Genomic DNA, 25,916 nt, shown 5'->3' on the forward strand with positions numbered 1-25,916 from the left:
TGGTCAGATCCTTCTGTCACGGTGAAGGAGGACCCAAATGCAGACATGGGACAGGAGCCAAGAGGAAACTTAAATCTGCTTATAAATGAAAATCACAGCCGACGCTGGAGAACCACAAAGCTAAACTAGAAAAACCTAAGGAAAATAACAAAAACCAGACTGTACATTACCAAGAAACTGAATCAGAGAGACAGTGAAAGTCATGGGTAAATTGACGGAGGATCTGACAATGACCGAAAAGAACTGGTAGACTAAATACTGTGGGGAGAGTGATAAGTGAGTGAAGGCAGCTGAGGGAAGAAACACAGGTGAAGGGAGTGGAGCTGACGACTGGCAGGAGAGAACTGAGGAAAGGTGAGGAAATGGCAAGGCTGGACTGGAAACTAAACAGAAAAACACATCAAAAATACATGGATTTTTTTAGAGCTACTATTAGCATTGGTACAACATGTGAGTATCTAGTATAAGCTGGTAGATATACATGTATATATAAATATATATGCATACACTATATTACCAATACCAAAAGTATTCACTCACCCTTCCAAATAATTAAATTCAGGTGTTCCAATCACTTCCACAGGTGTATATATTTAAGCACCTGGGCATGCAGACTGCTTCTACAAACATCTGTGAAAGAATGTATCGCTCTCAGGAGCTCGGTTAATTCCACCATGATAGGATGCCACCTGTGCAACAAGTCCATTCATGAAATTTCCTCGCTACTAAATATTCCACAGTCAGCTGTCAGTGGTGTTATAACAAAGTGGAAGCGAGTGGGAACGACAGCAGCTCAGCCAGGAAGTGGTCGGCCACGTAAAATGACAGAGCGGGGTCAGATGATGCTGAGGCTCACAGTGCTCAGAGGTCACCAACTTTCTGCAGAGTCAGTCGCTACAGACCTCCAACCTTCATGTGGCCTTCAGATTAGCTCAACACTGTGTAGAGAGCTTCATGGAATGGGTTTCCATGGCAACTGCATCCAAGCCATACATCACCAAGTGCAATGCAAAGCGTCGGATGCAGCGTCGGACTCTAGAGCAGTGGAGACGCCTTCTCTGGAGTGACCAATCACGCTTCTCCATCTGGCGATCTGATGGAGGAGTCTGGGTTTGGCGGTTGCCAGGGGAACGGTACTTGTCTGACTGCATTGTGCCAAGTGTAAAGTTTGGTGGAGGGGGGATTATGGTGTAGGGTTGTTCTTCAGGAGCTGGGCTTGGCCCCTTGATTCCAGTGAAAGGAACTCTGAATGCTTCATACCAAGAGATTTTGGACAATTTCATGCTCCCACCAAGAACCTGACTGGCCTGCACAGAGTCCTGACCTCAACCCGATAGAACACCTTTGGGATGAATCAGAGCAGAGACTGTGAGCCAGGCCTTCTGTCCAACATCAGTGTCTGACCTCACTGATGTGCTTCTGGAAGAATGGTCAAAAACTCCCAGAAACACTCCTAAACCTTGTGGAAAGCTCCCCCAGAAGAGCTGAAGCTGTTATAGCTGCAAAGGGTGGGCCGACGTCATATTAAACTCTATGGATTAAGAATGGGACGTTACTGAAGCTCATATGCGTCTAAAGGCAGATGAGCCAATACTTTTGCCAATATAGTGTACATATAACATCATACTCTCACACTAACACTACTATACTCTCTTACACACACATGTAATATAGTAATATAGTGTACATATATATATACAGAGAGGGAGCAAACAGGTCCAGTTGAACCTAAAATTATTTCTTTGACTTCTCTGCCTCTTTATCTTTTTTTTATTTTTTTATATCATCATAATAAAATAATTAAAAGACAAATATTTGAAATAATAGATGAATAGATAAAAGTAAACTAAACCAAACATACAAACGAAATAAATGAAATAAAATTCAGCTGTAATTTAAACTAAAAAGGTAGGTCTTGAGCCTCTTTTTGAATACATAAATGATCAAATATTCAACATGTCAGAGGGCTTATTTAGACCTGAGCTGATGGGGTCTCCTTTCTTTTTAGTGTTTTGATGATTTGGGAAATATGCAGGACTTATCACTTCATCTTCCCTCACATTACCCGTAAATACATACATATACGCACATTCTGAGTTTTTCCTAATTCATCCTGATACATGAGACACATTCAGGTCAAAGTCAGAAAGCTTAGCTCCACGTTTTTTATAACCTTTTTTTTTCTTACTGGCAGTAATGATAGTCATAACAGGCAGTTTATCCAATCACTGTGTTATTTATGGTTACCTCATTAAAAGTTTAGCTTTAAAGACATCTTTGCCTTACCTTTCTTCCTCTTGTCCTATGTTGTGTGGTAGATACGTTCAGACCGGGACAGGAACCGGCTGCTGCGGTACAGTGTGACGGGCCCCGGGGCTGACCAGCCACCAACTGGCATTTTCATCATCAACCCAATCTCCGGCCAGCTGTCTGTCACCAAACCTCTGGACAGAGAACAAATCTCCAACTTCCATGTAAGTCTTGGTGCATGGCATCTAAGCTGGACAGTAAAGCAAATGCTGAATGTTAAAGTTCAGATCAGTGTTATGTAGACGATACTTGAATTAACTCCTAACAAAAACTCCATGGTGTTGATTCAGAACTTGAGCCAAGAGATGTTTACATTTAAAGGTTTCCTCCTGAACCATTCAAGTGCTGCTTCAGCAGTTTGCTAAGGGTCATTGTTTTGATGGAAGGGGAATTTCCATTCCATTCTCTGTAAGACTGATATAGGTTTTCCTCAAGAATTTGTCTACATGTAGCAACATCCATTCCTTGAATTCAGACCAATTTTTTTTAACACTCTTTTTATTGGGGTTTTCAAAATTTAACATACACACATATTTGATATATCTGACATACCGATATATATCAATGACACATATATACACCAAAGAAAACAAAAACAAACAAAAAAATAAAAAATAAAATAAATACCCATGAGAAGCGACAGAAATGAAAGAGGATGTCGAGTCGTTCAGTGCTGTCTTCATATGAACATCGGGCTAAATTGCGGGAAATGTCGGTTTACTTCTGTTGAAGGGATCTATAAAAGGGTTCCAGATATGAGGAAAAATATATCTTCACACCCACTCAATGAGAATTAAATTTTTTCTAACTGCAGATGTAGCATAACATCTTTCACAGGGCAGAGTGAGTCGAGCCTGTTTCCACTTCAGTAAAATCAGTCTGCGTGCTAGAAGAGATATAAATGTTATCATGCTATATTGAGAGCTAGACAGTACGAGACCAGGTTCTTTAACTCCAAAGATAGCTGTCAGTGGGTTAGGATCAATCACTCTTCCTATGATGTCTGAGAAAGATTGGAAAATCTTTTGCCAGTATATAGCTATTCTTGGACAGTGCCAGAACATGTGGGCTAACGAGGCTGGTGATTGACCACATCTGTCACATGCAGGATTTATATTTGGATACATTCTACAGCTTTACCTTTGATAAATGTAATCGATGAAGTACTTTAAACTGCAAGAGCCCATGTCTTGCACAGACCGAAGAGGAGTGCACTTTGGATTCATCAGTTAGGACTGTCCCCAGGTCATTTGTCCAGGCTGTTTTCAAATTATCTAAGAATGCATCATTTAAGCATGAAAGTGCATTGTAAAGAGTCGAGATTCCTCCTTTTGCCAATGGGTTCATTAAGAATATATGATCCATTGGTGTACTATCTGGTATGTTAGGGTAGGATTTGGTGTTTTTTTTGACAAAATCTCAGTTGTGGGGTGGTCCGTGGCGTAGTGGGTTGAGCAGGCGCCCCATGGACAAGAGGTCCATGGATTGCCATATAGTCCTCGCTGCAGCTGGCCCCAAACAAAACAAGTCCCGCATCGGACGACCCTGTGCTGTATGCCGTTCCCCCTCTCTCTGCCCCCTGTTTCCAGTCTCTCTGAACTTTCCTGTCCAAAGGCATAAAAAGCCCCCAAAAAATAAATTAATTAAAAATTAAAAATTAAAATCTCACAGCTGCATATACCTATAATGATGTGAGTGAGGTAGATCAAATTTAGTTCGTAATTGTTGGAATGATGGGAATTTATCCACAATAAAAAGGTCCCAAAAGGAGTGAATCCATTTATTGCACCACTCACTAAACCTTGTATCAGAGAGAGAAAGGGCAAATAAATGATTTGCGATTAGAGGGGCCCGAAGTGATCCAAAATGCCACCCAAAGTACTTTCTTATTGAAGACAAAATTCTGAGTGATTGTGAGACTATTGGATTGTTTACAGAATTCAAATATGTGGTGGGTCGAGCCGAAAAAAGTAGAGCTGATAAATAGGTTGGGGAGCAGCATTTTTTCTCAATTTGAAGCCAAGCAGGTATATAATCTTGGGGCCAAAAGGACAGTGCCTGTAATTTGCATGCCCAATAGTAGAATTTGAAATGAGGTAGACCCATTCCCCCCTCCGACTTGGGTCTTTGCAAGAAGTCCTTCCTCATCCGAGGGTTCTTTTTATTCCATATAAAGCTGGAAATTAATTGATATAGTTTTTTTTTAAAAAGGCATAAAAATTGGAATACTCTGAAAAATGAATAGAAATTTAGGAAGGATGTTCATTTTAATTACATTGATTCGTCCAGCCAGTGAAATAGGTAGATTCGACCACTTTTTAAAATCCTGTTCTGTACGTTCTAGAAGTTCTGCAAAGTTTTGTTTGAATAAAGAAGAGAAAGTTTCCGTGATGATGATCCCTGGGTAACGAAACTGATTTACGAACTTAAATGGGAGAGAACTAAATATGTCCCCGGGCATTAGCATTAATGGGAAATAAAACACTTTTGGAAAGGTTGAACTTGTACCCCGATACCTTACCAAAGTCATCTAGTATAGACAAGATGTTGGGAATGGATGTTGAAGGGTTGATGATATACAGCAATAGATCATCTGTGTATAACGACACCTTATGCTCCCTCTCTCCCCTAGTAATTCCTGTATAAATATCTGTGGTATGTAAAGATATTGAAAGTGGCTCGATAGCCAAAGCGAAGAGAAGTGGAGATTGAGGGCAACCTTGTCTGGTGGAGCGTTTTAGAGGAAAATATTCAGATCTGAACTTGTTTGTGTGGACAGAGGCTAAGGGTGAGGCATAAAGTAATCTTATCCATGCAATAAATTTTGTGCCGAATCCAAGTCGTAATGAGAAAGTCCCACTCGACCCTGTCAAAAGCCTTCTCTGCGTCGAGAGATATTAGCACTTCTGGAAAATGCGAATTTGAGCTGGAAGAATAAATGATGTTTGATAAACGCCGGATGTTAAAAAATAAATGTTTATCTTTAATAAAAACCTGTTTGGTCCCCCGATATCACTGTCGGGAGCACTTTCTCCAGTCGTGCAGCTAAAATCTTGGCCAACAATTTCACATCTACATCCAGAAGACTCACAGGTTTATACGAACCTGGACTGAGTGGATCCTTATCTTTTTTAAGGAGTAGAGAGATGCTGGCTTGATAAAAAGTTGGTGGGAGGAGACCTGTTCTTAGGGATTCATTAAATACTTCAAGTAATAAAGGAAAGATAAGTTTGATAAATGTTTGTAAAATTCTGCTGTGTACCCATCTGGGCCCGGGGCTTTTGAGCTCTGCATGTTACGTATAGCTTGTCGTATTTCGTCCATGTATTTCGTGTAATAGCTTCCTCAAGATATCCGTCATCTTCTGGAGTTATAGAAGGTATATCCAATTTATTGAGAAAGCCATCTGTTGTGGAGGCTTATTAATAATTCATGATTGTAGACTGGCTTCTCTGTTTTGTAATCGCGAAGTGCGCGTCTGTCAGGACACAGTCTATAAGTTCCCCCAAGACTTATAATGAAGAGGCAGGAAGCGGTCAATCCCCTTTATGGTGCTTTAATCCAGTAAAGATAGCACTTATAGGTGTGGTATTTGGGTGTGTGTGTGTGTGTGTGGTTATTTCTCTGGACGCACACTGAACCACAAACGGCAGATAAACCAATACAAAGTAATAACTTTGTAGATACATAAGTTTCATCCACGTTATCCAGCTTCTCACAATCTTCTGTCTCTTCTTCTCTCATGCGAACCGCAGCACTCCCGCGATTAAGCGCGACAGCGCCCCCTGGTGGCCATACCCTCTTAAATTACCCGCTGTCATGCAACCTTCAGAACAGCCGCCCCCAAATGTGTACCAGCACATTTGCAGTATTCAGTCCATCACTGTTCATTCTCTCCTGGTACAGCAGGGAGTCTAATAAGACGGCTCACAGGTCGGACATAGGTGCGGTCCCGGACTTTAACCTCCGCTGTGCGAATCAGACCATCAGCCCCAGGGAATACCTTGTCGATTCTCCCAACAGGCCATGATGCCCTGGGCAGTTGAGGATCAACAATCATCACGATAGTGTCCAGCTGGAGAGGGGGTGTATCTGACTGCCACTTGGACCGGGTTTGCAGTGTGGGCAGATAGTGGCGCAGGAACCACACCCAGAAGCGATCGGACAGCACTTGACAGGCCCTCCATTGGCGACGGCTGAGCAGCTCTGAGTCGTGATATACTGCCTGAGGTAGCGAAGGGTCTGGCCGTCCCATCAGCAGCAGATTGGGGGTGACCGGGTCTGGGTCTGCTACATCGGATGATACGTAGCCGAGAGGCTTGGAATTGAGGATACCCTCAATCTCAATAAGGACGGTAGTCAGCACTTCGCCACTGACAACTTGTGAGCCCAAGGTAGCAGTCAGAGCAGCCTTAAAGTGAAACTCCGGAGTAGATTCAACCTGGGGTCATTTGAACCGTGATATCCAGCCAAGTAGCCCACCCGCAGTTTTTTCGATATTGGCTGAACATCAGCTGAGTTACTGAGTTATCCCGAATAGCTTCGTACAAGGGTTAATGGATCCTGGTCCGTATCTCCAAAATTACCACACTAAAATCACATGCCATGACACCAAACTTCTACAGTAGTACAAATATGGTCTGTACTCAGCAAACGATGCTTTTGGAAGTTTGAAAATAGTCCAGGAGTTTATTATTATCAACACAAGCCTGATAGCTTCTCTGCAGCTAAAGCTGCGTCGACGTCACTTCAGGGAGCTGGGAGCTTCAAAGTAAGATGAGGGTTGATCTACTACTGTAGACAACAAAGCAAGGCTGCTCAATTTCTCCATTGATAAAATAATTTCACAACTCTACAACATAAAAATTCATAAAAAAACATGTAGAATATAGCATATACTTTGTTGTCTACAGTAGTAGATCAACCCTCATCTTACTTTGAAGCTCCCAGCTCCCTGAAGTGACGTCGACGCAGCTTTAGCTGCAGAGAAGCTATCAGGCTTGTGTTGATAATAATAAACTCCTGGACTATTTTCAAACTTCCAAATGCATCGCTTTGTGAGTACAGACCATATTTGTACTACTGTAGAAGTTTGGTGTCATGGCATGTGATTTTTGTGTGGTAATTTTGGAGATACGGACCAGGATCCATTAACCCTTGTACGAAGCTATTCGGGATAACTCAGTAACTCAGCTGATGTTCAGCCAATATCGAAAAAACTGCGGGTGGGCTAATTGGCTGGATATCACGGTTCAAATGACCCCAGGTTGAATCTACTCTGGAGCATCACTTTAATAGACCTGATTTCCCGCTCCCATGAGCCTCCAAAGTGGGGGGAGCTAGGTGGGTTGAAGCAAAACTTTATCTGGTACTCTGCCAGCTGGGCTTGAAGAGAAGGGTGGAGGGTTCCAAAGGCTTCTTGTAATTCCCTCTCTCCACCTCTGAAATTAGTGCCCTGGTCCGAGAGCAACTCTGCTGGTTTCCCGCGACAGGATATGAACCTCCTTAAGGCCATCAGGAAGGAGTCCGTGTTGATACTGGACAGCACTTCAATATGGACTGCTCTTGTTGTGAGGCATTTGAAGAGCAAGCCCCAGCGTTTCTCAATCCGTCTACCGACATTGACCTGCATCGGACCAAAACAATCAATCCCTGTAGAGTAGAAGGCTGGTTGATGTAGCCTGAGCCGTGCAGGGGGCAAGTCTGCCATCTGCGGATTGACGGGTTGGGCTCTCCATCTCTGACACTTAGGGCTCTTCTTATGGCCTCCCAGCCACGAAGGATCCAGAATTTCCTCCGCAGCTCCGCAAAGAGTCGCTCTGCACCAGGATGTTTCAGATCATGGTCGACCTGTCGGATGAGCAGCTTGGTCACAGCATGTCTCGGGTCAAGGACTACAGGGTGGATCACATCGTTCTCCAGATCTTGGCAACGTCGCAGTCGACCTCCTACTCGTATCAGCTGTAATGATGCATCATATTCTGGAGCCAGTGTGATTAAGCAGCTGGAAGAAGGGACTCGTTTCCCAGCTGTCAGACACTGGACTTCTTCAGGGAAACTGTCTCTTTGTGCGGACTGCAGGATGCTGAGTTCCGCCTCCTTGAACTCCTCTGCTGTAGGAGTCCCTTTAGCATCAGCAGCCGCCCCATGAAGGTACCCTGCAGTCGCCTTCACCAGTTCACTGAACATGCTAAACTGCTGAGCATCGGGCAAGGAATGGTGGGTGCCAGTGACCGTATTAACGAGGCAGGTTGCAGGCCGTCGCAGCTCTTCAATGATGTCTGCGCTCATTGTGACTGGGTGCACTGGCCACTGGTCGGGTGGCAGCCTCAGGAACGAGGGTCCATGGATCCAACGATTCTCCCCTGAGAGATTCTGCAGTGATTGTCCCCGGGTGAGGTCGTCAGCTGGGTTCTCTGACGTCTCCACATAGCGCCAGGCCTGGCTATCAGTCAACTCTTGAATTTCTGCAATACGGGTTCCTGCAAACACCTTAAAGCGGCAAGAGTCAGATTGGATCCAAGTGTAACCAACCTGCTCATCAGCATTGTATGGCGTTCAGCTATTAACGGTCTAGAAATGATTATTCACTTTACCAGAGGCCTGGGGTAAACAGTAGAAATGTTTACTGATGACTGCTGTGCGTTCTAAGGTTGTGCTCTCGAGCCCCCACTCTGAATTACACCTCAGAGATTCATTTAACACACACTGCTCATATTTTAGCTGATAAATCACACATAAATAAAACAGAGTGAAACATTACATAAGATTAAACTGATAATCATTTATTTGAGCCTATAGTTGAAAATGATAAGCCCAAACACAATGGCAAGAAATGCAGGACACTGACAAAAAAATTCACAAACAAGAAAAAGAAAAATACCCGGCCGGGGTTAAGCAAAGTTATTGTGGGTACCCTGATGGCGCGCGATGGAGCTCATACCGTCTATGGACCTGAAGCGCTTACTCACAGAGAGCCGACATGTAATCCACACTCGTATCCACAAACGCAACGCCCACCGATGTCACCCGAGTACCGACTCCATGACCATCCAAGGTAACGGTTCTCTGACACGAAGAAGCCTCCTCTGTTGGTCTTAACCCCGCGACCCGGTCTTAACAGGCTAGCAGAGTCTCCCTTGTTGCCCGTTCGTTCGATAGCATTATCCAACTGTCAGTGTCCAACGGTAGATAGTATCCAACTGTCAAACGGTGGAAAGTGAACTAAACTTCTCAAACGAAACATAACTCAAGAACTGAAACCAAACGGACACAGAAAGACAGTTTGTCGAACTGCTCTTTCTCCTAAACGTCTGTAGTTGACATGTTGACTTAAAAATAACTCATTAAACTCTTTTCCAACTCCGTATCGTCCGATGTCTCTCCCGTTCACAATCTCCTCGCCCGCTTCTCTCCCCGTTCCCATGACAAACTCGTTACCCTGTCAACCGAACAGCAGGCCGTATAGGAAGCTATAATACTCCGTCAACAGAATAAAAGTTCATATGACAAGTTGTCTACAATGTTAGAAATACAATACATTACATTAGATGCTTATTAAAACTCTTGTTTAAAACATATATTAGTGCACCAAAACATATTAACACATACTTGGCTTTAGCCAATATTTCAGGTGTGTTACACTCACCCCCTACTGAAAAAGGGTCATGTCCTCATGACACAGCAAAAAGAAGACAATGTCTACCACAGCCAAAAATACCTATACCAAAAGTTAGTCATAGATATATCATTTAAAGTAAGCTATCACACTTTTAACTGGGCCGAGGGCCTATCCATATAAATAGGGTACTGACATACCGGTTACCAGTGTTTGGGGTGACATCTGACCTATTAACTACAGGACAGAGGGACAGGGAGGTTACTGAGGTGGGCTGCCCTGGGCAGTCATATGCCAGCCTTGCCGGTGCCCTTCTCACCCTCTGGGGTCTTGGGGCATCATGTTCGGGACAGCTTGGCGTCCTCATGGCATGGGGAGACCTCTGGTGGCATACTTGGTTCCCCGAGTCATCAGTCCCCATTTCCTGTAGACCATTCATTAGCTGGCTTTCCTCTTCAGCACCAGGCAGGGTTGAGTGTTGACTCGACTCAACAGTGGGCACATCCTGAGCAGACGCCAGGCTGGGAACGGAATGACTGGGCAGGGAATCAGGGTAAGACAGGGGTAGGTCTGCATCAGGGGGGGTTGGTGACAGGTCAGGGGAATTCCCATGGAGGATTAAAATAGGGTGAGTGGGGGAGGCAGCCTCATGGGGAAGAACAGGTGAGTGTGAACCAGACTGGCCTGCCAGAGAGTCATAGTCATTGGGCATTGCAGACCAGTCACGTTCAAAGGCTAATCTAATGGGGACGTCTGGGTAATCGTCATCTGTCTCTTGGACCATGAGTGGATAGAATGGAGTATGAACACCCAGCTCTTTTCCTTCTGACTCAGATGTGGACGGTCCACTGGCCAAACTGCTCTCCACGATCTCAGACACCAGTGCTGGCTTCCTTTTCAGCCGTCGGCTTGATCTTTTCTTGTGCTCGTTCCTCTCACCAGTGTCACCTGACTTCAGTTGTACATATTGCCCGAGGGGTAGCAGCAGGTTGCGGTGAAGAACCTTGTCAGGACCCACTCCATTCTCTGCTCTCAGCTTGAACACAGGTAAGCCTGGCATTTGACTCTGCACAATGTAGGGGTCTGAGCACCAACGGTCTGCTATCTTATGCTTCCCTTGTAAGCCAACGTTCTTCAGTAACACTCTGTCGCCAGGAGCAAGTGGACAGTATCGGACTCTCTGGTCATATCTCTGCTTGTTTCCTTCATTCCTCTTTCCAGCCATGCTTTCCGCAGTCTGATAGGCAACTTGAAGGTCCCGTCTCATGTTTGCAACATATCTTGCATAGGACTTTGGAGACGAGTTGTCACTGGACACGCCAAAACACACATCAACTGGCAGTCGAGCTTCACGCCCAAACATCAAGAAGTAAGGACTGTAACCAGTACTGTCATTCTTTGTGCAGTTGTAGGCATGGACGAGGTAACTGATGTGTTGGCTCCATTTTCCCTTTTCCTCTGGTGACAGTGTGCCAAGCATATTGAGCAGTGTCCTGTTGAAACGCTCAGGCTGTGGATCTCCTTGCGGGTGATATGGGGTGGTCCTTGACTTCCTCACTCCCAGCATGCTCAGCAGTTCATGGATGAGACAACTCTCAAAGTCTCTGCCCTGATCAGAGTGCACTCTGTTAGGTAGACCATAGTGGATGAAGTACTTCTCCCATAACACTTTGGCAACTGTAGAGGATTTTTGGTCTTTGGTGGGAAAAGCTTGTGCATACCGGGTGTAGTGATCAGTTACAACAAGCACTTTGCAGATGTTCTTGGAATCTGGCTCAAGAGACAGGAAGTCAATGCAGATGAGATCCATCGGCCCATTACTGCTGAGGTGGTGAAGTTCAGCAGCTCTGGCTGGCAAGGTCTTTCGCTGGATGCATCTAGCACAGTTCTTGCAGTACTTCTCAATATCTGCCTTCATCCGGGCCCAGTAAAATCTCTCTCGCACAAGCCCGTAAGTCTTCTCAAATCCTAAGTGGCCTGACTGATTGTGTAAAGACTGAAGTACTGTCTCTCGGAACTCTTGTGGGAGTAACAACTGCTGACGGGGTGGGGCATTAGGTGGCTTTGACACCCTGTAGATGACAGAGTTATTTAATTTCAGCTTGTCCCATTCTTTCAGCAACAGAGGGATGTCTGCATGCTTCTTTCTGTCAGCACAATGGCAGTCTTTTTGGGAAACAGCTTTCAGTACTTCTCCAATGCATGGGTCTGTTCGTTGGGACCGTGCAATATCAACTGTGCTCAACTGAGGGAGATGGTGTGTGGTCACAGCTGAGACATTGCAGAACGCCTTGGGTACAGCTTGCTTGGGGGCTCCAATGAGGTCTATTGCTCTGTGAGGCTGGGTGTGTTTTGAGCAGCAGGCATGGGACACTTGACACATTGCTTTGACACCAGCCGGCGGAATCTGCTCCCACCCTTCTTCAAACAGGCCGGACACACCAGAAGGAACTGCTGCATGAGGACGGCGTGACAAGGCATCAGCGTCTGTGTTCTGTTTTCCAGGTCGATACTTCAAGCTGAAGTCGTAAGTCGACAGTGCCGCTAGCCAGCGGTGTCCAGCTGCATCTAGTTTTGCTGTAGTGAGGACGTAAGTGAGTGGGTTGTTGTCGGTGTGCACTTCGAACTTCACTCCATACAGGTAATCATGCAGCTTCTCTGTAACAGCCCACTTCAGCGCCAGGAACTCCAATTTGTGGGTGGGATAGTTCTTCTCTGACTGGGATAGACTCCTGCTCACAAAGGCAACTGGACGCAAGCCACCTCCTTGATCCTGGTACAGCACACCCCCCAATCCTTCGTGGCTGGCGTCCACATGAAGGGTGTAAGGATACTGTGGGTCAGCAAAGGCCAGGACAGGTGCTTCTGACAGGCTCTGCTTGAGTATCTCAAAGGCTGCTTCACACTCTGGACCCCATCTGGATCCGAACGGCTCTGAAGAGTGGAACATTTGCTGTGGCTCTTGGTTGGGCTTGGCCTGTGTCGCCACTTTGTCTTTTCTGGGCACACCAGCCGGCATGCAGCCCTTCAGCAGCTGGTTAAGTGGGTAGCATATGCGTGAGTACTCTTTCACGAACCGTCTGTAATACCCACTGAAACCCAGGAAAGAGCGGAGGGCAGATATGTTGTTCGGGCGTGGCCAGGACTTTACCGCCTCTACTTTAGCTGGATCTGTGGAGACACCCTCCCTGGAAACAATGTGCCCCAGGTAGTTCACGGAGGTGCAGCAGAATTGGCATTTGTCCAGCGACAACTTAAACCCTTCCTCGTTCAGCCTGTCTAAGACCTTCAGCAACCGTTGCTCATGTTCTTCAAGTGTTTTCCCGAACACTATGTCATCAAGATACACCAGCACTTCTAGCAGGTTCATGTCCCCCACAGTTCTTTCCATTGCACGCTGGAATGTGGCAGGGGCACCAGAGATCCCTTGTGGCATTCTCTCAAATTGGTAGAACCCAGCAGGACAGATGAAAGCAGTCTTTTCTGTGTCAGCTTCGCTTAGGGGTATCTGATAGTAGCCACTCCTCAGATCAAGCATGCTGAACCACTGGCTTCCACTCAGGCAGGTGAGTGCGTCCTCGATTCTTGGCACTGTGTATTGGTCAGGGACAGTACGTCGATTCAAAGTCCTGTAATCCACACACATACGTATGGTGCCATTTTTCTTTCTGACTACCACAAAGGGGGATGCATACGGACTTCTGGACTCTGAGATGATGCCAGCTTTGAGGAGTTGATCCAGGTGTTGTCTCACGTCAGCCACATCACCAGGGGGCAAACGCCTGGAGCGCTCTCGGAATGGCTTCCCCTCTGTCACCCGTATGGTGTGCTCAGTGTTTTTTGCGCAGCCCACATCAAACTCTCCTTGGGAAAAGACCTCCTTCCGTTGCATCATCTTCCTGCACAGTCTCTCTTTCCACTCTTTTGGCACTGGAGAGTCAGCGAAGTTGAATGCAGCGGGAGTCAGCTCATTGGAGTCATTTTGTGTTGCGGGGCCTTTATTCACAATATCCACAGGGAACAGCTGGGCAATGGGCATTCTTTTGTTCAGCTTAACTTCTCGAGTCGACATGTTCCTGACAACGACTGTGATGCGACGGTTCTGGATCTCATCAGCACTCTTGAGGATGGAAAGTATCATGAGCTCATCAGGAACACTTGATTCTTCAGCCTGCTCTACTAGCACACTCTGGGTGTCCAAAAGCGTGTGAGGGAATCTTGGGATACCGCTGACGGTCACTGTTGCACCTGGGGGTATTATCTTCTCCTTAGCCTCAGCGAGCCACACCGTGCCCATCTTCATTTTTGCCCCCTCGTCAGGTGCTTTCTGGAACACCTTGTATGCCTCTTTAATCTCAGTATGCACTCTCATGGTCATCAAGAAATCCTCTCCTTTTAATTTACAGGAATTGAAAAGACGTTTTACAACAGAGGTGTTAGTGCCAACTATTATAGATGCCTCCCCTTTGACGGTCGGGTCTGGACACACCAGCACAAGTGCCTCAACTGTCTCAGTCACTCCCACTACGTCACTGCAGAACTCCAGCCTTAAGCACAAGTAGCCATCATAGGGATATTCTTCAACACTGAGTCCCCATAACTCCAGGCAGTGAATTGGAGTCAATGGTATGTGCTTTAAGTATTTGTGGTAGAACGAGCGGTAAAGGAGGGTGACTTGAGATCCACTGTCCAGTAAAGCTTTGGCGTATATGTTTTCAATTCGAACTGAGACAACTGAGCTAGGGCCAACAAGGCCTGCTGGGAGCGTAGCTTTCTGTCCTTGCAGCGGTTTGCACTTTGTGGAACGTGTCATCACCGGGACACCAGTTTGTTCCCTTACTGGGTCCCTGGGGAGTTTCCCGTCGGCCGTCTGAGCTTTATGAGGCGCTGGTTGACTTTTCGGAGGTTCTCTGCATTCTGGCATTCACGTGCGAAGTGGCCATCTTCCCCACACTTGTAACAGAAAACGTCAACTCGGTCCTGTCGTGCTCTGGGTGTGCTCTCCAGTCTTGCCTCAACTCTTTGGCTGGGTCTCTGTGAGGTCAACGGTGGTGCTGCTGAGGGCGATGAAACGGAGAAGGAGAGCAGGCGTGTCATCTCATTTTTCAGATGTTGCACCTCCTTTGTCAGACTCTCAACAGAAGGGACAGGTTCAGTAGGCACGGGACTGGGGCAAGAAAATGCAGCAGGGCGGGTGCTGTACTCAACAGGAGCTACCATAGCAGAGACCGCGACATGACTGGCAGCTGGCCTTTCAAATATCAGAGCCTCCTCTGCTCTCACTTCACGCAACAGCTCAGTGAAACTGGGTGGAGGCTTGAATTTGTACACCAACATGATGCGAAGAGCAACCAAGTCATTAGGCAGTGCGCCCCGAGCAACTTGCTCTATGCGGGTCCTGTCCATGTCTCGTAGCAGAATTCCCCCCTTTCGGAACACAGAATGCAGCAGTTTGTCAATTCTGAGGACATATGCTGAGAGTTTTTCGCCTTGCAGCTGAAAGGTGTTTCGGAGCTTGAACATGAAGTCTAGGGCACTCTCAGTGGTTCCAAATGTGGTTTCCAGTGCTGCTAGGTAATCATCTGCCGTTGAACTGGGGTTGCTCACTCTTAAACATCGCACAATATCCGCTGCTGGCCCTTTAAGACATTCAGCGATCTTCTGCTTCTTCAAGGGGTCTGGACACTTCCACTCCTCAAGCAGGTGCGTCATCTGTTCTGCCCAAGCATCATATTCCTCTTCTCCAGGCGGTGTTGGCTTGATACCTGAGAACACTCGAAGCTTTCGGTGGACTGGATTTTCCACAGGGGCTGCATGACATTTGTCCACTAGAGAGGTGATGGCATTGACGAGCTGCACGTTCAGGTCTAACGATGCTGGTGGTAACATGGCAGACGATGGCATTGCAGGGTTTGGCGTGGCTGGCATGGGCATAGCAGGAAATGACACTGCAGGCATGGCAGGGGTTGGCATGGAAGGGGTTAACAGGCCTTGCACATCAGCGACAGTCCTTCCCTCATAAGCCAGGAAAGCTTTCAACTTGGCTTCAAAATCTTCCTCTGGGGGAATCTTCATAGACAAGGCTTCAGCAGCAACACTGACCACCCAGGGAGCCACCTCAGTACTAAGGGCTACCTGCTCAGGCATCTGAACTACACTGACATCCTGTGATATCTCAAGGAGAATAAACTGACTCCTACCACAAGCTGCCAGGAACCGACCTATGATTTTGGACCTACCAAAAACTAGTGCATTATCTAATGTATTGTACACAACCTCATCAGTAACATTTACTGACACATTACTAAGCACTATTGCTCTTTTGAAATCAATACCCTTGTCCTTACAGTCTCCATATTTCAATACAGTGTAAATTTATACTAGTATTTTTCTTCAAATGGTCAACACAGTATACTCACAGTAGTATCAGTAAAACCACTAATGATCAAAATAGCAAAATTAAGCTTAAACATTAATTTTCCAACATAGTATATGCAACACAGTATACTCACAGTAGTATCAGTAAAACTACTACTGTCATCACATTAAAATAGCAACATTAAAACATCAAATATTAGAAATATTAAATTCACATTGACCTTTAAAACACAGCAATCAAATTCAATCCCGGACGAGAGTCCCCACGTGTAACCAACCTGCTCATCAGCATTGTATGGCGTTCAGCTATTAACGGTCTAGAGATGATTATTCACTTTACCAGAGGCCTGGGGTAAACAGTAGAAATGTTTACTGATGACTGCTGTGCGTTCTAAGGTTGTGCTCTCGAGCCCCCACTCTGAATTACACCTCAGAGATTCATTTAACACACACTGCTCATATTTTAGCTGATAAATCACACATAAATAAAACAGAGTGAAACATTACATAAGATTAAACTGATAATCATTTATTTGAGCCTATAGTTGAAAATGATAAGCCCAAACACAATGGCAAGAAATGCAGGACACTGACAAAACCATACACAAACAAGAAAAAGAAAAATACCCGGCCGGGGTTAAGCAAAGTTATTGTGGGTACCCTGATGGCGCGCGATGGAGCTCATACCGTCTATGGACCTGAAGCGCTTACTCACAGAGAGCCGAGCCATGACCATCCAAGGTAACGGTTCTCTGACACGAAGAAGCCTCCTCTGTTGGTCTTAACCCCGCGACCCGGTCTTAACAGGCTAGCAGAGTCTCCCTTGTTGCCCGTTCGTTCGATAGCATTATCCAACTGTCAGTGTCCAACGGTAGAAAGTATCCAACTGTCAAACGGTGGAAAGTGAACTAAACTTCTCAAACGAAACATAACTCAAGAACTGAAACCAAACGGACACAGAAAGACAGTGTGTCGAACTGCTCTTTCTCCTAAACGTCTGTAGTTGACATGTTGACTTAAAAATAACTCATTAAACTCTTTTCCAACTCCGTATCGTCCGATGTCTCTCCCGTTCACAATCTCCTCGCCCGCTTCTCTCCCCGTTCCCATGACAAACTCGTTACCCTGTCAACCGAACAGCAGGCCGTATAGGAAGCTATAATACTCCGTCAACAGAATAAAAGTTCATATGACAAGTTGTCTACAATGTTAGAAATACAATACATTACATTAGATGCTTATTAAAACTCTTGTTTAAAACATATATTAGTGCACCAAAACATATTAACACATACTTGGCTTTAGCCAATATTTCAGGTGTGTTACACAAGCAAGAACAGTTGTGGAGTCCGTCCACATAACTACTCTGGATATCTCCAATGTGAGCTCTCGGGTTAGCACATTTGCAAGCTGAGCGCCCGTGAGTGCAGCACACATCTCCAACCGTGGAATGGAGAGCTGACGCTTGGGGGCCACTCTGGACCGGGCTGTCAGGAATGCCACCTCCACGTGCCCTTCTGCATCTTCTGTGCGTAAATATCCCACACTGCCATAAGCACGTTCAGACGCATCACAGAAGATGTGGACCTCCCGCTTATTGGATGCATGGTCCATGGCTGGAGTAACATAGCAGCGAGGCAGTCTGATGTTGTCTAGGTGTTGTAGCTCATTTTCCCAATCTTGCCACGCCGTAAGCAACTCGCCCGGCAGCAGAGGGTCGTCCCACTCCCGCTTCTTGTCCCATAACTGTTGAACAAGCACTTTGGCCTTGTCGTATATGGCGTGAGGAATCCTATGGGGTCATATTGGCTGGCCAATACTTTGTATATGTTCCTCATGGTGGTAGGAGAGTGCTCCAGCGGCCGTGGCTTATACTGCAGCGTATCTGAGTGGCATAACAAGCGCAGCCCCAGAGCAGGTTCTTGTGGGTCCATGTCTGTGTGGTTTAGCAACTGTTCACTACTCTCTGACCTGATCTCTTTGGGCAGGTGGCGGATGACTTCTGGCATGCTGCTTGCCCACTGTCTTAGTTCGAAGCCTCCCTCCATTAACAGCCTCCTCAGCTTGTCTGCGATATCTTTGGCCATATCTGGAGTTGGGAAGCTCTGTAGCTAGTTGTCCTCATAGAAGTGGCTCTCGATGGACTCACGCTCTGCATCCCCTGGATGGGTGTGGTCATGTACATGCCTCTGTAGTGCATATATGGCTCAGCATGGGGAACAAGTGGTCCCAAAAGGAAGGACCTGCCACTCATACACACTAGGTTGGGAGTCTCTCTGTAGGTCACGCCAAAGAAAGCGCAGGAGAGGCTTGTCTTCAGGCAGCAACCTCACCTGGTGGAACATTCCCTTGATATCACTGCTGACAGCAATGGAATGCTCCCCAAACCGCAGCAGGACACCCAGGAGAGATGCACCCAAGTTTGGGCAGGACAACAGTAGCTCATTGAGGTTATTATCCCTATAGGTGTAGGAACAGTTGAACACAATGCGATTTTTCTGGTTGTGTGTCACCAGGTGATGGGAGATAAACCATGACTCCTTGGAAGTCTTTACCTACTCTTGACTTATTCTTGAGGCATAACCCGCTTCCTTCAGCTTCATGATCTCTGCCTGATATGCCTCCGACTTCACTGGGTCTCTGCCAAGGCACTTCTCCGTGCTACGTAGGCTGGGAAGTACCGCTTCAGGCTGTGCCTTGAGTAAAGGCATGTTACTGATCCGTAACAGTGGGGTGGCGTATCTGAGGACTCCATCCACCTCCACTCTCCTGGTCTTTGCCTCTAGAAGGTTCAGGGCCTCTTGGTCTCTTCGTGACCTAGTCACCAGCTTCTCATTTCTGTATGGTAGGATGTCCAGTTGCCAGAGCTTCTCTACCTGATTAAAGAGTTCAGCAGCAGGGGAAGTGGTGGACATGAACAGACACTGCTGTGGGCGGTTACACTGTTGGACAGACTTGACTGGCCCTTGCAGTGTCCAGCCAAGCCTGGTCTTCACTGCAGCTGGGCCCCCTGGCGGGCCGAGACGGACAGGTTCGATAGGAGTCACCAGGTGCGGACAGTCAGAGCCTATCAATAGGAGTGGGTGGACGTCTGTGAACGACTGAAGGGGGAGCGTCTTGAGGTGCTTATATCTGCGCTGAAGTCCCTTCACTGGGTAAGAGTGTTCAGCAAGACCTAGTCCGCCAGCAGTGAAGGCTCCCTCAATCGTAAATGTCTTTTTTTGGCTGACCAGTCGGAGAGATTTTGAACGTCACAGATGAGCCATGTAGTGTCCTTTCATCCTGCCGCACTGTTCTCAGAGCGAGGCTCTCTGCAGTTCCCTGAAGCTGCAGCTTCTGAACAGCCTCTGGGAGGAGGATCGTCCTCTCTGAGCCATCATCTAATATGGCGTATGTCTCCAAGGTGTGGTTGCCGTTACGCAATAGCACCTTACTGACCTTCAAAAGGACCTGATTGCAGCCAGCGCGTCGATCCAGGTACAGAACATCTGTGGCCGACTTCAACTCTGCACCAGTCCCGTTCCCTGTAGCGCGCTCATTCCTGCCAGGCCGGAGATTCACCTCATGCAAGGCCTCGAGGTGTTTCCCTTTGCACGTCTTACATAGAACTCTCAACTTACACTGGGCGGCCTGATGATACCGTCCACAACGCAGGCAGCGATTATTGGACTTCACCCAGGTCATCTTCTGTTCCTTGGTCAGTAGCTTGAAGTTCAAACACTGATCCAGGAAGTGTTGCGTGTTACTGCAGTAGGGGCAGTAGGCTTTGGGCTTGTCCATGGTCTCTTGGTGATTGGAGACTTCAACTTGACTTGCTTGGGGGGTTGTGTCATAGGCGGTACCATGCAGCACATTCATGGTATTCCTGGTGGTTCTCTTATCCTTGTCGTGGTCCTTCTTCGCCCCGCTTCTCCATCTCTGCGCATCCTCTATCCTATCAAACCGATCTCCGTCCTCCTGGATTTCCAGCTCATAGTCAAGCCACTCCGCAAAGTCCATCAAAGACGGGATTCCCACCTTTCAAGAGTAAAGGTGACGTCGGAAGGTGGCGCGGAGATCTTGGGGCAGTTTCTTTAGTAATCTGGCCACGTGAGACCCACACTTTAACTCTATGTGCCCATCCTCACCCAGCTGCTCCAGCATCCCGACAAGAGCTCGGACTCTCAGAGCAAACCTCCTGAATGCTACGGTATCACAAGCTCTGATAGTGGGCTCCTCCATGAGCTCTGCAATCCGCTGTAGAGACAGCTGATGAGGCTGACCATAGTGTTTGGTCAAGGAAACCATAGTGTCAGAGTAGGGGAATAAGGAGTTACTGTAGGAATCAGCTATCAGGAGAGCCTCTTCAAACTTGAGGTGGTCACAGAGCACTTGGTACTTGAACATCTCCGTCGCGTCAGCAGGAAGGATGTTATTGAGTGCGAGCTTCAGTCTAGAAAACTCTCTGGGGTCACCCCGTGTAAACTTAGGGATAGATGGCGCCGGGCCCCTATATGTCCTCTCATTGCTGTTTGGCAGTGTCACTGATGAGGTTATCTGTTGGGGGGGTGGGGGTGCAGCTGACGGCAGCACACTATCATATCGTGGTTCTGCCAGCATGGATGGGGCTGGTGACAGTTGCGCTTGTGGGGGATCATAATCGTGATCGGAGAAGGTTACTGGTGGGGGAGGCAGCGGCCAATCACTGTCTGCTATATCCCTGTCCTGTAGTGCAGGCGGGCGGTGCAGCTCTCTTGCTGGAGGCGGTGGTGCGGCCTGCAAGGGTGGTGGTGACATAGGCTGGCTGTACTGGTCTCCGTGCTGTGGATGACGTGTTCCCGGTGGTGAATGGAGCATGGAAGGTTGGAACGGTGGGGGCCTAGTGCCCTCTCCTCTGGTAGGGGTGTGACTCTCTTGTGGATGGTGCAGCAGTGTAGACTGTAAACCGGGAGGGGCTGCACCACTCCTGTCCATCTGACGTCTCATGTCCATCACCATCAGTTGCAGCCTCCTGTTATCCTCTTGTATTTGCTGCAGCACATCCATCATTACAGGTGGACCCTGATATTCAATTCAAATTCAATTCAAATTCAAATTCAAAAATACTTTATTTATCCCAGAGGGAAATTAAATGTTGATGTAGCTCAATTAAATCAAGGAGTTATTATAGATGCTGATGGCTGTGGGCAGGAAAGATTTCCTGTAGCGGTCCGTTTTGCATCCAAACTGAAGAAGCCTTTGACTGAAGAGACTCTGTTTTCCGATAACAGTCTCATGGAGAGGATGTTCAGGGTTGTCCATAATTCTCTTGATTTTATGCAAAATCCTTCTTTGCATTATTGTCTCCAGAGGTTCCACAGTCGTCCCCAGAACAGAACCAACCTTCTTTATCAGGTTGTTGAGTCTTTTTAGGTCCCTGGTTCTGATGCTGCTGCCCCAACAGATGACACAAGAGGAAATGACGCTCTCAACAACAGACTTGTAGAAGATCTACAACATCTTGTTGCAAACCTTGAAGGACCTTAGCTTCCTCAAGAAGTACAGTCTACTCTGTCCTTTCTTGTAGATGGCTTCACTGTTGTGTCTCCAGTCCAGTCTGTTGTCCACATGAACACCAAGGTATTTATATTCCTCAACCACCTCCACTTCTTCTCCCATGATGGAAACAGGGTTTGATCTGACCCTGTTTCTCCTGAAATCTACAATCATCTCCTTTGTTTTGTTAACATTCAAGATGAGATGATTGTTCCCACACCATGCCACAAAGCGGTTCACCAGCTCTCTGTACTCAGCTTCTTGTCCATCTCTGATACACCCGACAACTGCAGAGTAATCTGAATATTTCTGTAGATGACAGGAGTCTGACTTGTACTTGAAGTCTGAAGTGTACAGAGTGAAAAGGAATGGTGAGAGTACAGTCCCCTGTGGTGCTCCTGTGCTGCTGATCACCTGGTTAGACACACAATTCTTCAGTCTGACAAACTGTGGTCTGTTTGTCAGGTAGTCATTAATCCAGGTGATTGTTGAGGCCTCCACCTGAGTCTTCTGGAGTTTCAGACGAAGCAGATCAGGCTGGATTGTGTTAAATGCACTGGAGAAATCAAAGAACATGATCCTCACAGTGCTGCCTGCTTTGTCCAGATGACAGTGGGTTTGTTGAAGCAGGTGTATGATAGCGTCTTCAACTCCAACTCCATGGCGATAAGCAAACTGTAGGGGGTCCTGATATGTGCTGGTTTGCTTACACAGGTGGGTCAACAGGAGTCTCTCCAGGACCTTCATGATGTGGGATGTCAGGGCAACAGGTCTGTAGTCATTGATGTCTGAAGGGTGAGTTTTCTTTGGTACCTGAACCAGACAGGATGTCTTCCACAACAGTGGTACCTTCTCTTGGGTCAAGCTAAGGTTGAAAAGGTGTTGCAGAATCCCACAGAGCTGCTCTGCACAGGCCTTCAGGACTCTGGGGCTGACACCATCTGGACCTGTAGCCTTGTTCCGGTTCAGTCTCTCCAACTGCCTCTTCACCTGACTTCTAGAAACAGAAAAGTGGGAGGGGGAGGCTAAGGGGACAGCAGCATCTCCTGATTTGGTTGAAGACAAACTAGTGGAAGCAGAAGAATCCATGATTGAGGTGGAGGTGGAGATGTTACAGGAGAGCTGTGGTTCAGAGGAGGGTGGGATGTCTCTTTGGCTGGGAACAGGAGGGAAGGATGGTGAGCTTGTTCCTGAACTGAACCTGTTGAAGAATGTGTTCAGCTCATTTGCTCTGTCCAGACTTCCATCCATCCGATCCTCCCTCTGTTTGAGGCCTGTGATCTTCTTCATCCCTGACCACACATCTCTGATATTGTTCCTCTGCAGTTTACTCTCAAGCTTCTTTCTATACACCTCCTTGCTCTCTCTGATCTTGACTTTGAGCATCTTCTGTATACTCCTCAGTAACTCGCTGTCTCGCTCCCTAAAGGCTCTTTTTTTCTTGTTCAATAGTTCCTTTAGCTCACTGGTGATCCAGGGTTTGTTATTAGGGAAGCATCTCACTGTTCTGGTGGGGATGGTGTTGTCCGCACAGAAGTTTATATAGTCAGTCACACACTCAGTCATGGCATTAATGTCCTCTCCATGTGGCTTAGAAAGAGAAATCCAATCGGTTGCATCAAAACAACCCTGTAAGGCTTCTTCAGCTTCATGTGACCACTTTCTAACAGTCCTTTTTTATCCCGCCCACACTGCTATCCAGCGTCACTAGACCCCTGTACAGCTTTTTGCTGTACGGGACTGGCTTGCTAGGCTAGTTTTTAGGGGGATTCCATACTCCTTCTCCAATTGAGCAGCAGACATGAATACCCCATCTTTGAAAAGATGTTTAACACATTCTACCCCAGCTCTATGCCAGTCCCCAAACGCTGTACCCCCAAGGGCTGGGGAAAATAAATGATTGCCATAAATGGGAGCGGATAGGAGGGCATCTCTATTTTTAAAATGTGTCCTGAACTGAACCCATATCTTGATAGAGTCACGTACCACAGGATTGTTTGTATAAAGATGTTTGCTTATGGGCAGAGGAGCACAGACCAGGGAGCGTAGAGCCATGGGGCTAGATGCATGTCTTTCCATATGTACCCACACTGGGGTTTCATCATCCTCATCTAACTGTGAGACCCAAAACAACAGCTTATGTATGTTAGCAGCCCAGTAGTAGTGCATATAGTTTGGCAGAGCTAAGCCCCCCTCTTCTCTTTGTCTCTCAAGAAACTCCCTTCTTATCCGAGGAACTGTTTTCTTCCAGATAAAGGTGGATGTATATTTATTTAACTCTTTAAAAAATGACTTAGGAACGAAAACTGGAATTGTCTGGAACAGATATAGAAACCGCGGCATGATATTCATCTTAACAGAATTTATCTTCCCTACTAATGATAGGGGGAGGGATGACCACCCTTCCATGTCTTATTTTGCCTTATCCAGTGTCACCTTAAAGTAATGATAAAATAAATCTTCGTATTTACTTGTTACATTAATACCTAAGTAGGTGAATTTATCTCTGTGTTTTGTAAAAGGATATGCTTGGAATGATAGTCTCCTTGCCTGCTTATTAATTGGGAAAAGAACACTTTTCTCTAAATTGACTCTATAACCTGAAACCTTCCCAAAGTCTTCAATAATATCCAGAGCCACCGGGATGCTTGTGACAGGGTTCGACAGGAAAAGGAGAAGGTCATCTGCATATAGAGAAAGTTTATGGTTTTGCATCCCCCTGTGTATTCCCCCAAGTCCCACAGCGTTCCTCAACATTATTGCAAGGGGCTCAATCGCTATATCAAAGAGTAGAGGTGATAAGGGGCAACCCTGCCTCGTACCTCGGAATAGAGGAAAAGGTTCAGATATTACATTGTTTGTTCTGACCATAGCCTGGGGGTTCACATATATGATCTCAATCCATGAACAAAATTTAGGACCAAACCCGAATTTCTCAAGAGCAGTCAACAGATAGAAATACTCTATTCTATCAAAGGCTTTGTGGGCATCTAGGGATATCACCACCTCAGGCTCAATGTTGTCTTCAGCCGTGTACATCACATTGAAAAGGCGACGAAGATTACTGGAGAGTTGCCTACCAGCAATAAACCCTGTCTGGTCAGGATGTATTATCTTGCACACGGCGATCAACCCTAGCTGCCAATACCTTTGTCAATATCTTATAGTCACAGCCAAGTAAACTCACCGGGCGATACGATTCACATTTAAGCGGATCCTTATTCTTCTTAAGGAGTACAGAGATCCTAGCCTGTGACATTGTTTGAGGTAAAGTTCCTTTCTCAAGGACCTCCTCATATACTCTACAAAGCAAGGGTACCAGTTTGGGCCCAAATGTCTTATAAAATTCAATCGGGAACCCATCTGGGCCCGGCGCTTTGCCTGTCTTCATATTTCGAATTGCATTCTCTATCTCCCTTGAAGTCAGAGGTCCCTCCAATCTGTCCGTGTCTGCCACAAATTCTCCACTTGCTCCCTGTCATTTACTTCTGAGGTATACAGATCCTTATAGAAAGACTTAAAATGGTTAGTAATACCTTTCTGATCTGAGATTTTGTTCCCCAGATTATCTCCAATCTCTACAATCATACCAGCGGCTGCTGATTGCTTCAGCTGATGGCTAAGGAGTTTACCTGCGCGCTCGCCATGTTCATAGAGATCCTGTCTCGACCTAAGAAATAAATCCTCCTCACGTTGATTCATCAAGATCTCATATTCAGTTTGGAGCAAAGTCCGCTTTCTATGTAGCTCCTCAGAGGGAGCTATAGAGTTTGCCAGGTCAACTTCTTTTATTGCCTTCATTAATTCTGTGGTACGTTTCGTTCTTCTTTTCCTTTCACCTGCACTAAATGAAATACTTTGCCCTTGTATATAAGCTTTAAAGGACTCCCATTAAACGCCACAACTTGTATCAGGGGTATCATTAAACTCTAAGAAAAATTCTATTTGCGAATTTATGAATTTTATAAAATTGTCATCTGCCAATAGTCTATTATTAAGGCGATACACTCTCTGACGTGGCGTGTTGTCAGGACAGTGAAGTTTCAATATGACTGGGCTATGATCAGATATTACTATACCAGTGTATTCTATCTGT

The 25,916-nt window shown here is 46.4% G+C and overlaps 1 protein-coding gene across 2 annotated transcripts in view; it reads left to right on the forward strand.

Moving 5' to 3' along the window:
• The window catches only part of LOC142400024 (cadherin-2-like), a 208,287-nt gene that overhangs the window by 101,366 nt on the left and 81,005 nt on the right, over positions 1-25,916 (forward strand). For both annotated transcript variants that reach the window (XM_075484583.1, XM_075484584.1), the window contains exon 5: positions 2,319-2,474. In XM_075484583.1, the coding sequence (XP_075340698.1) occupies positions 2,319-2,474 (156 nt within the window). The remainder of the gene's footprint in view (positions 1-2,318; positions 2,475-25,916) is intronic.

Source organism: Odontesthes bonariensis, chromosome 15 (assembly GCF_027942865.1).
Source record: "Odontesthes bonariensis isolate fOdoBon6 chromosome 15, fOdoBon6.hap1, whole genome shotgun sequence".
NCBI lineage: Eukaryota > Metazoa > Chordata > Actinopteri > Atheriniformes > Atherinopsidae > Odontesthes > Odontesthes bonariensis.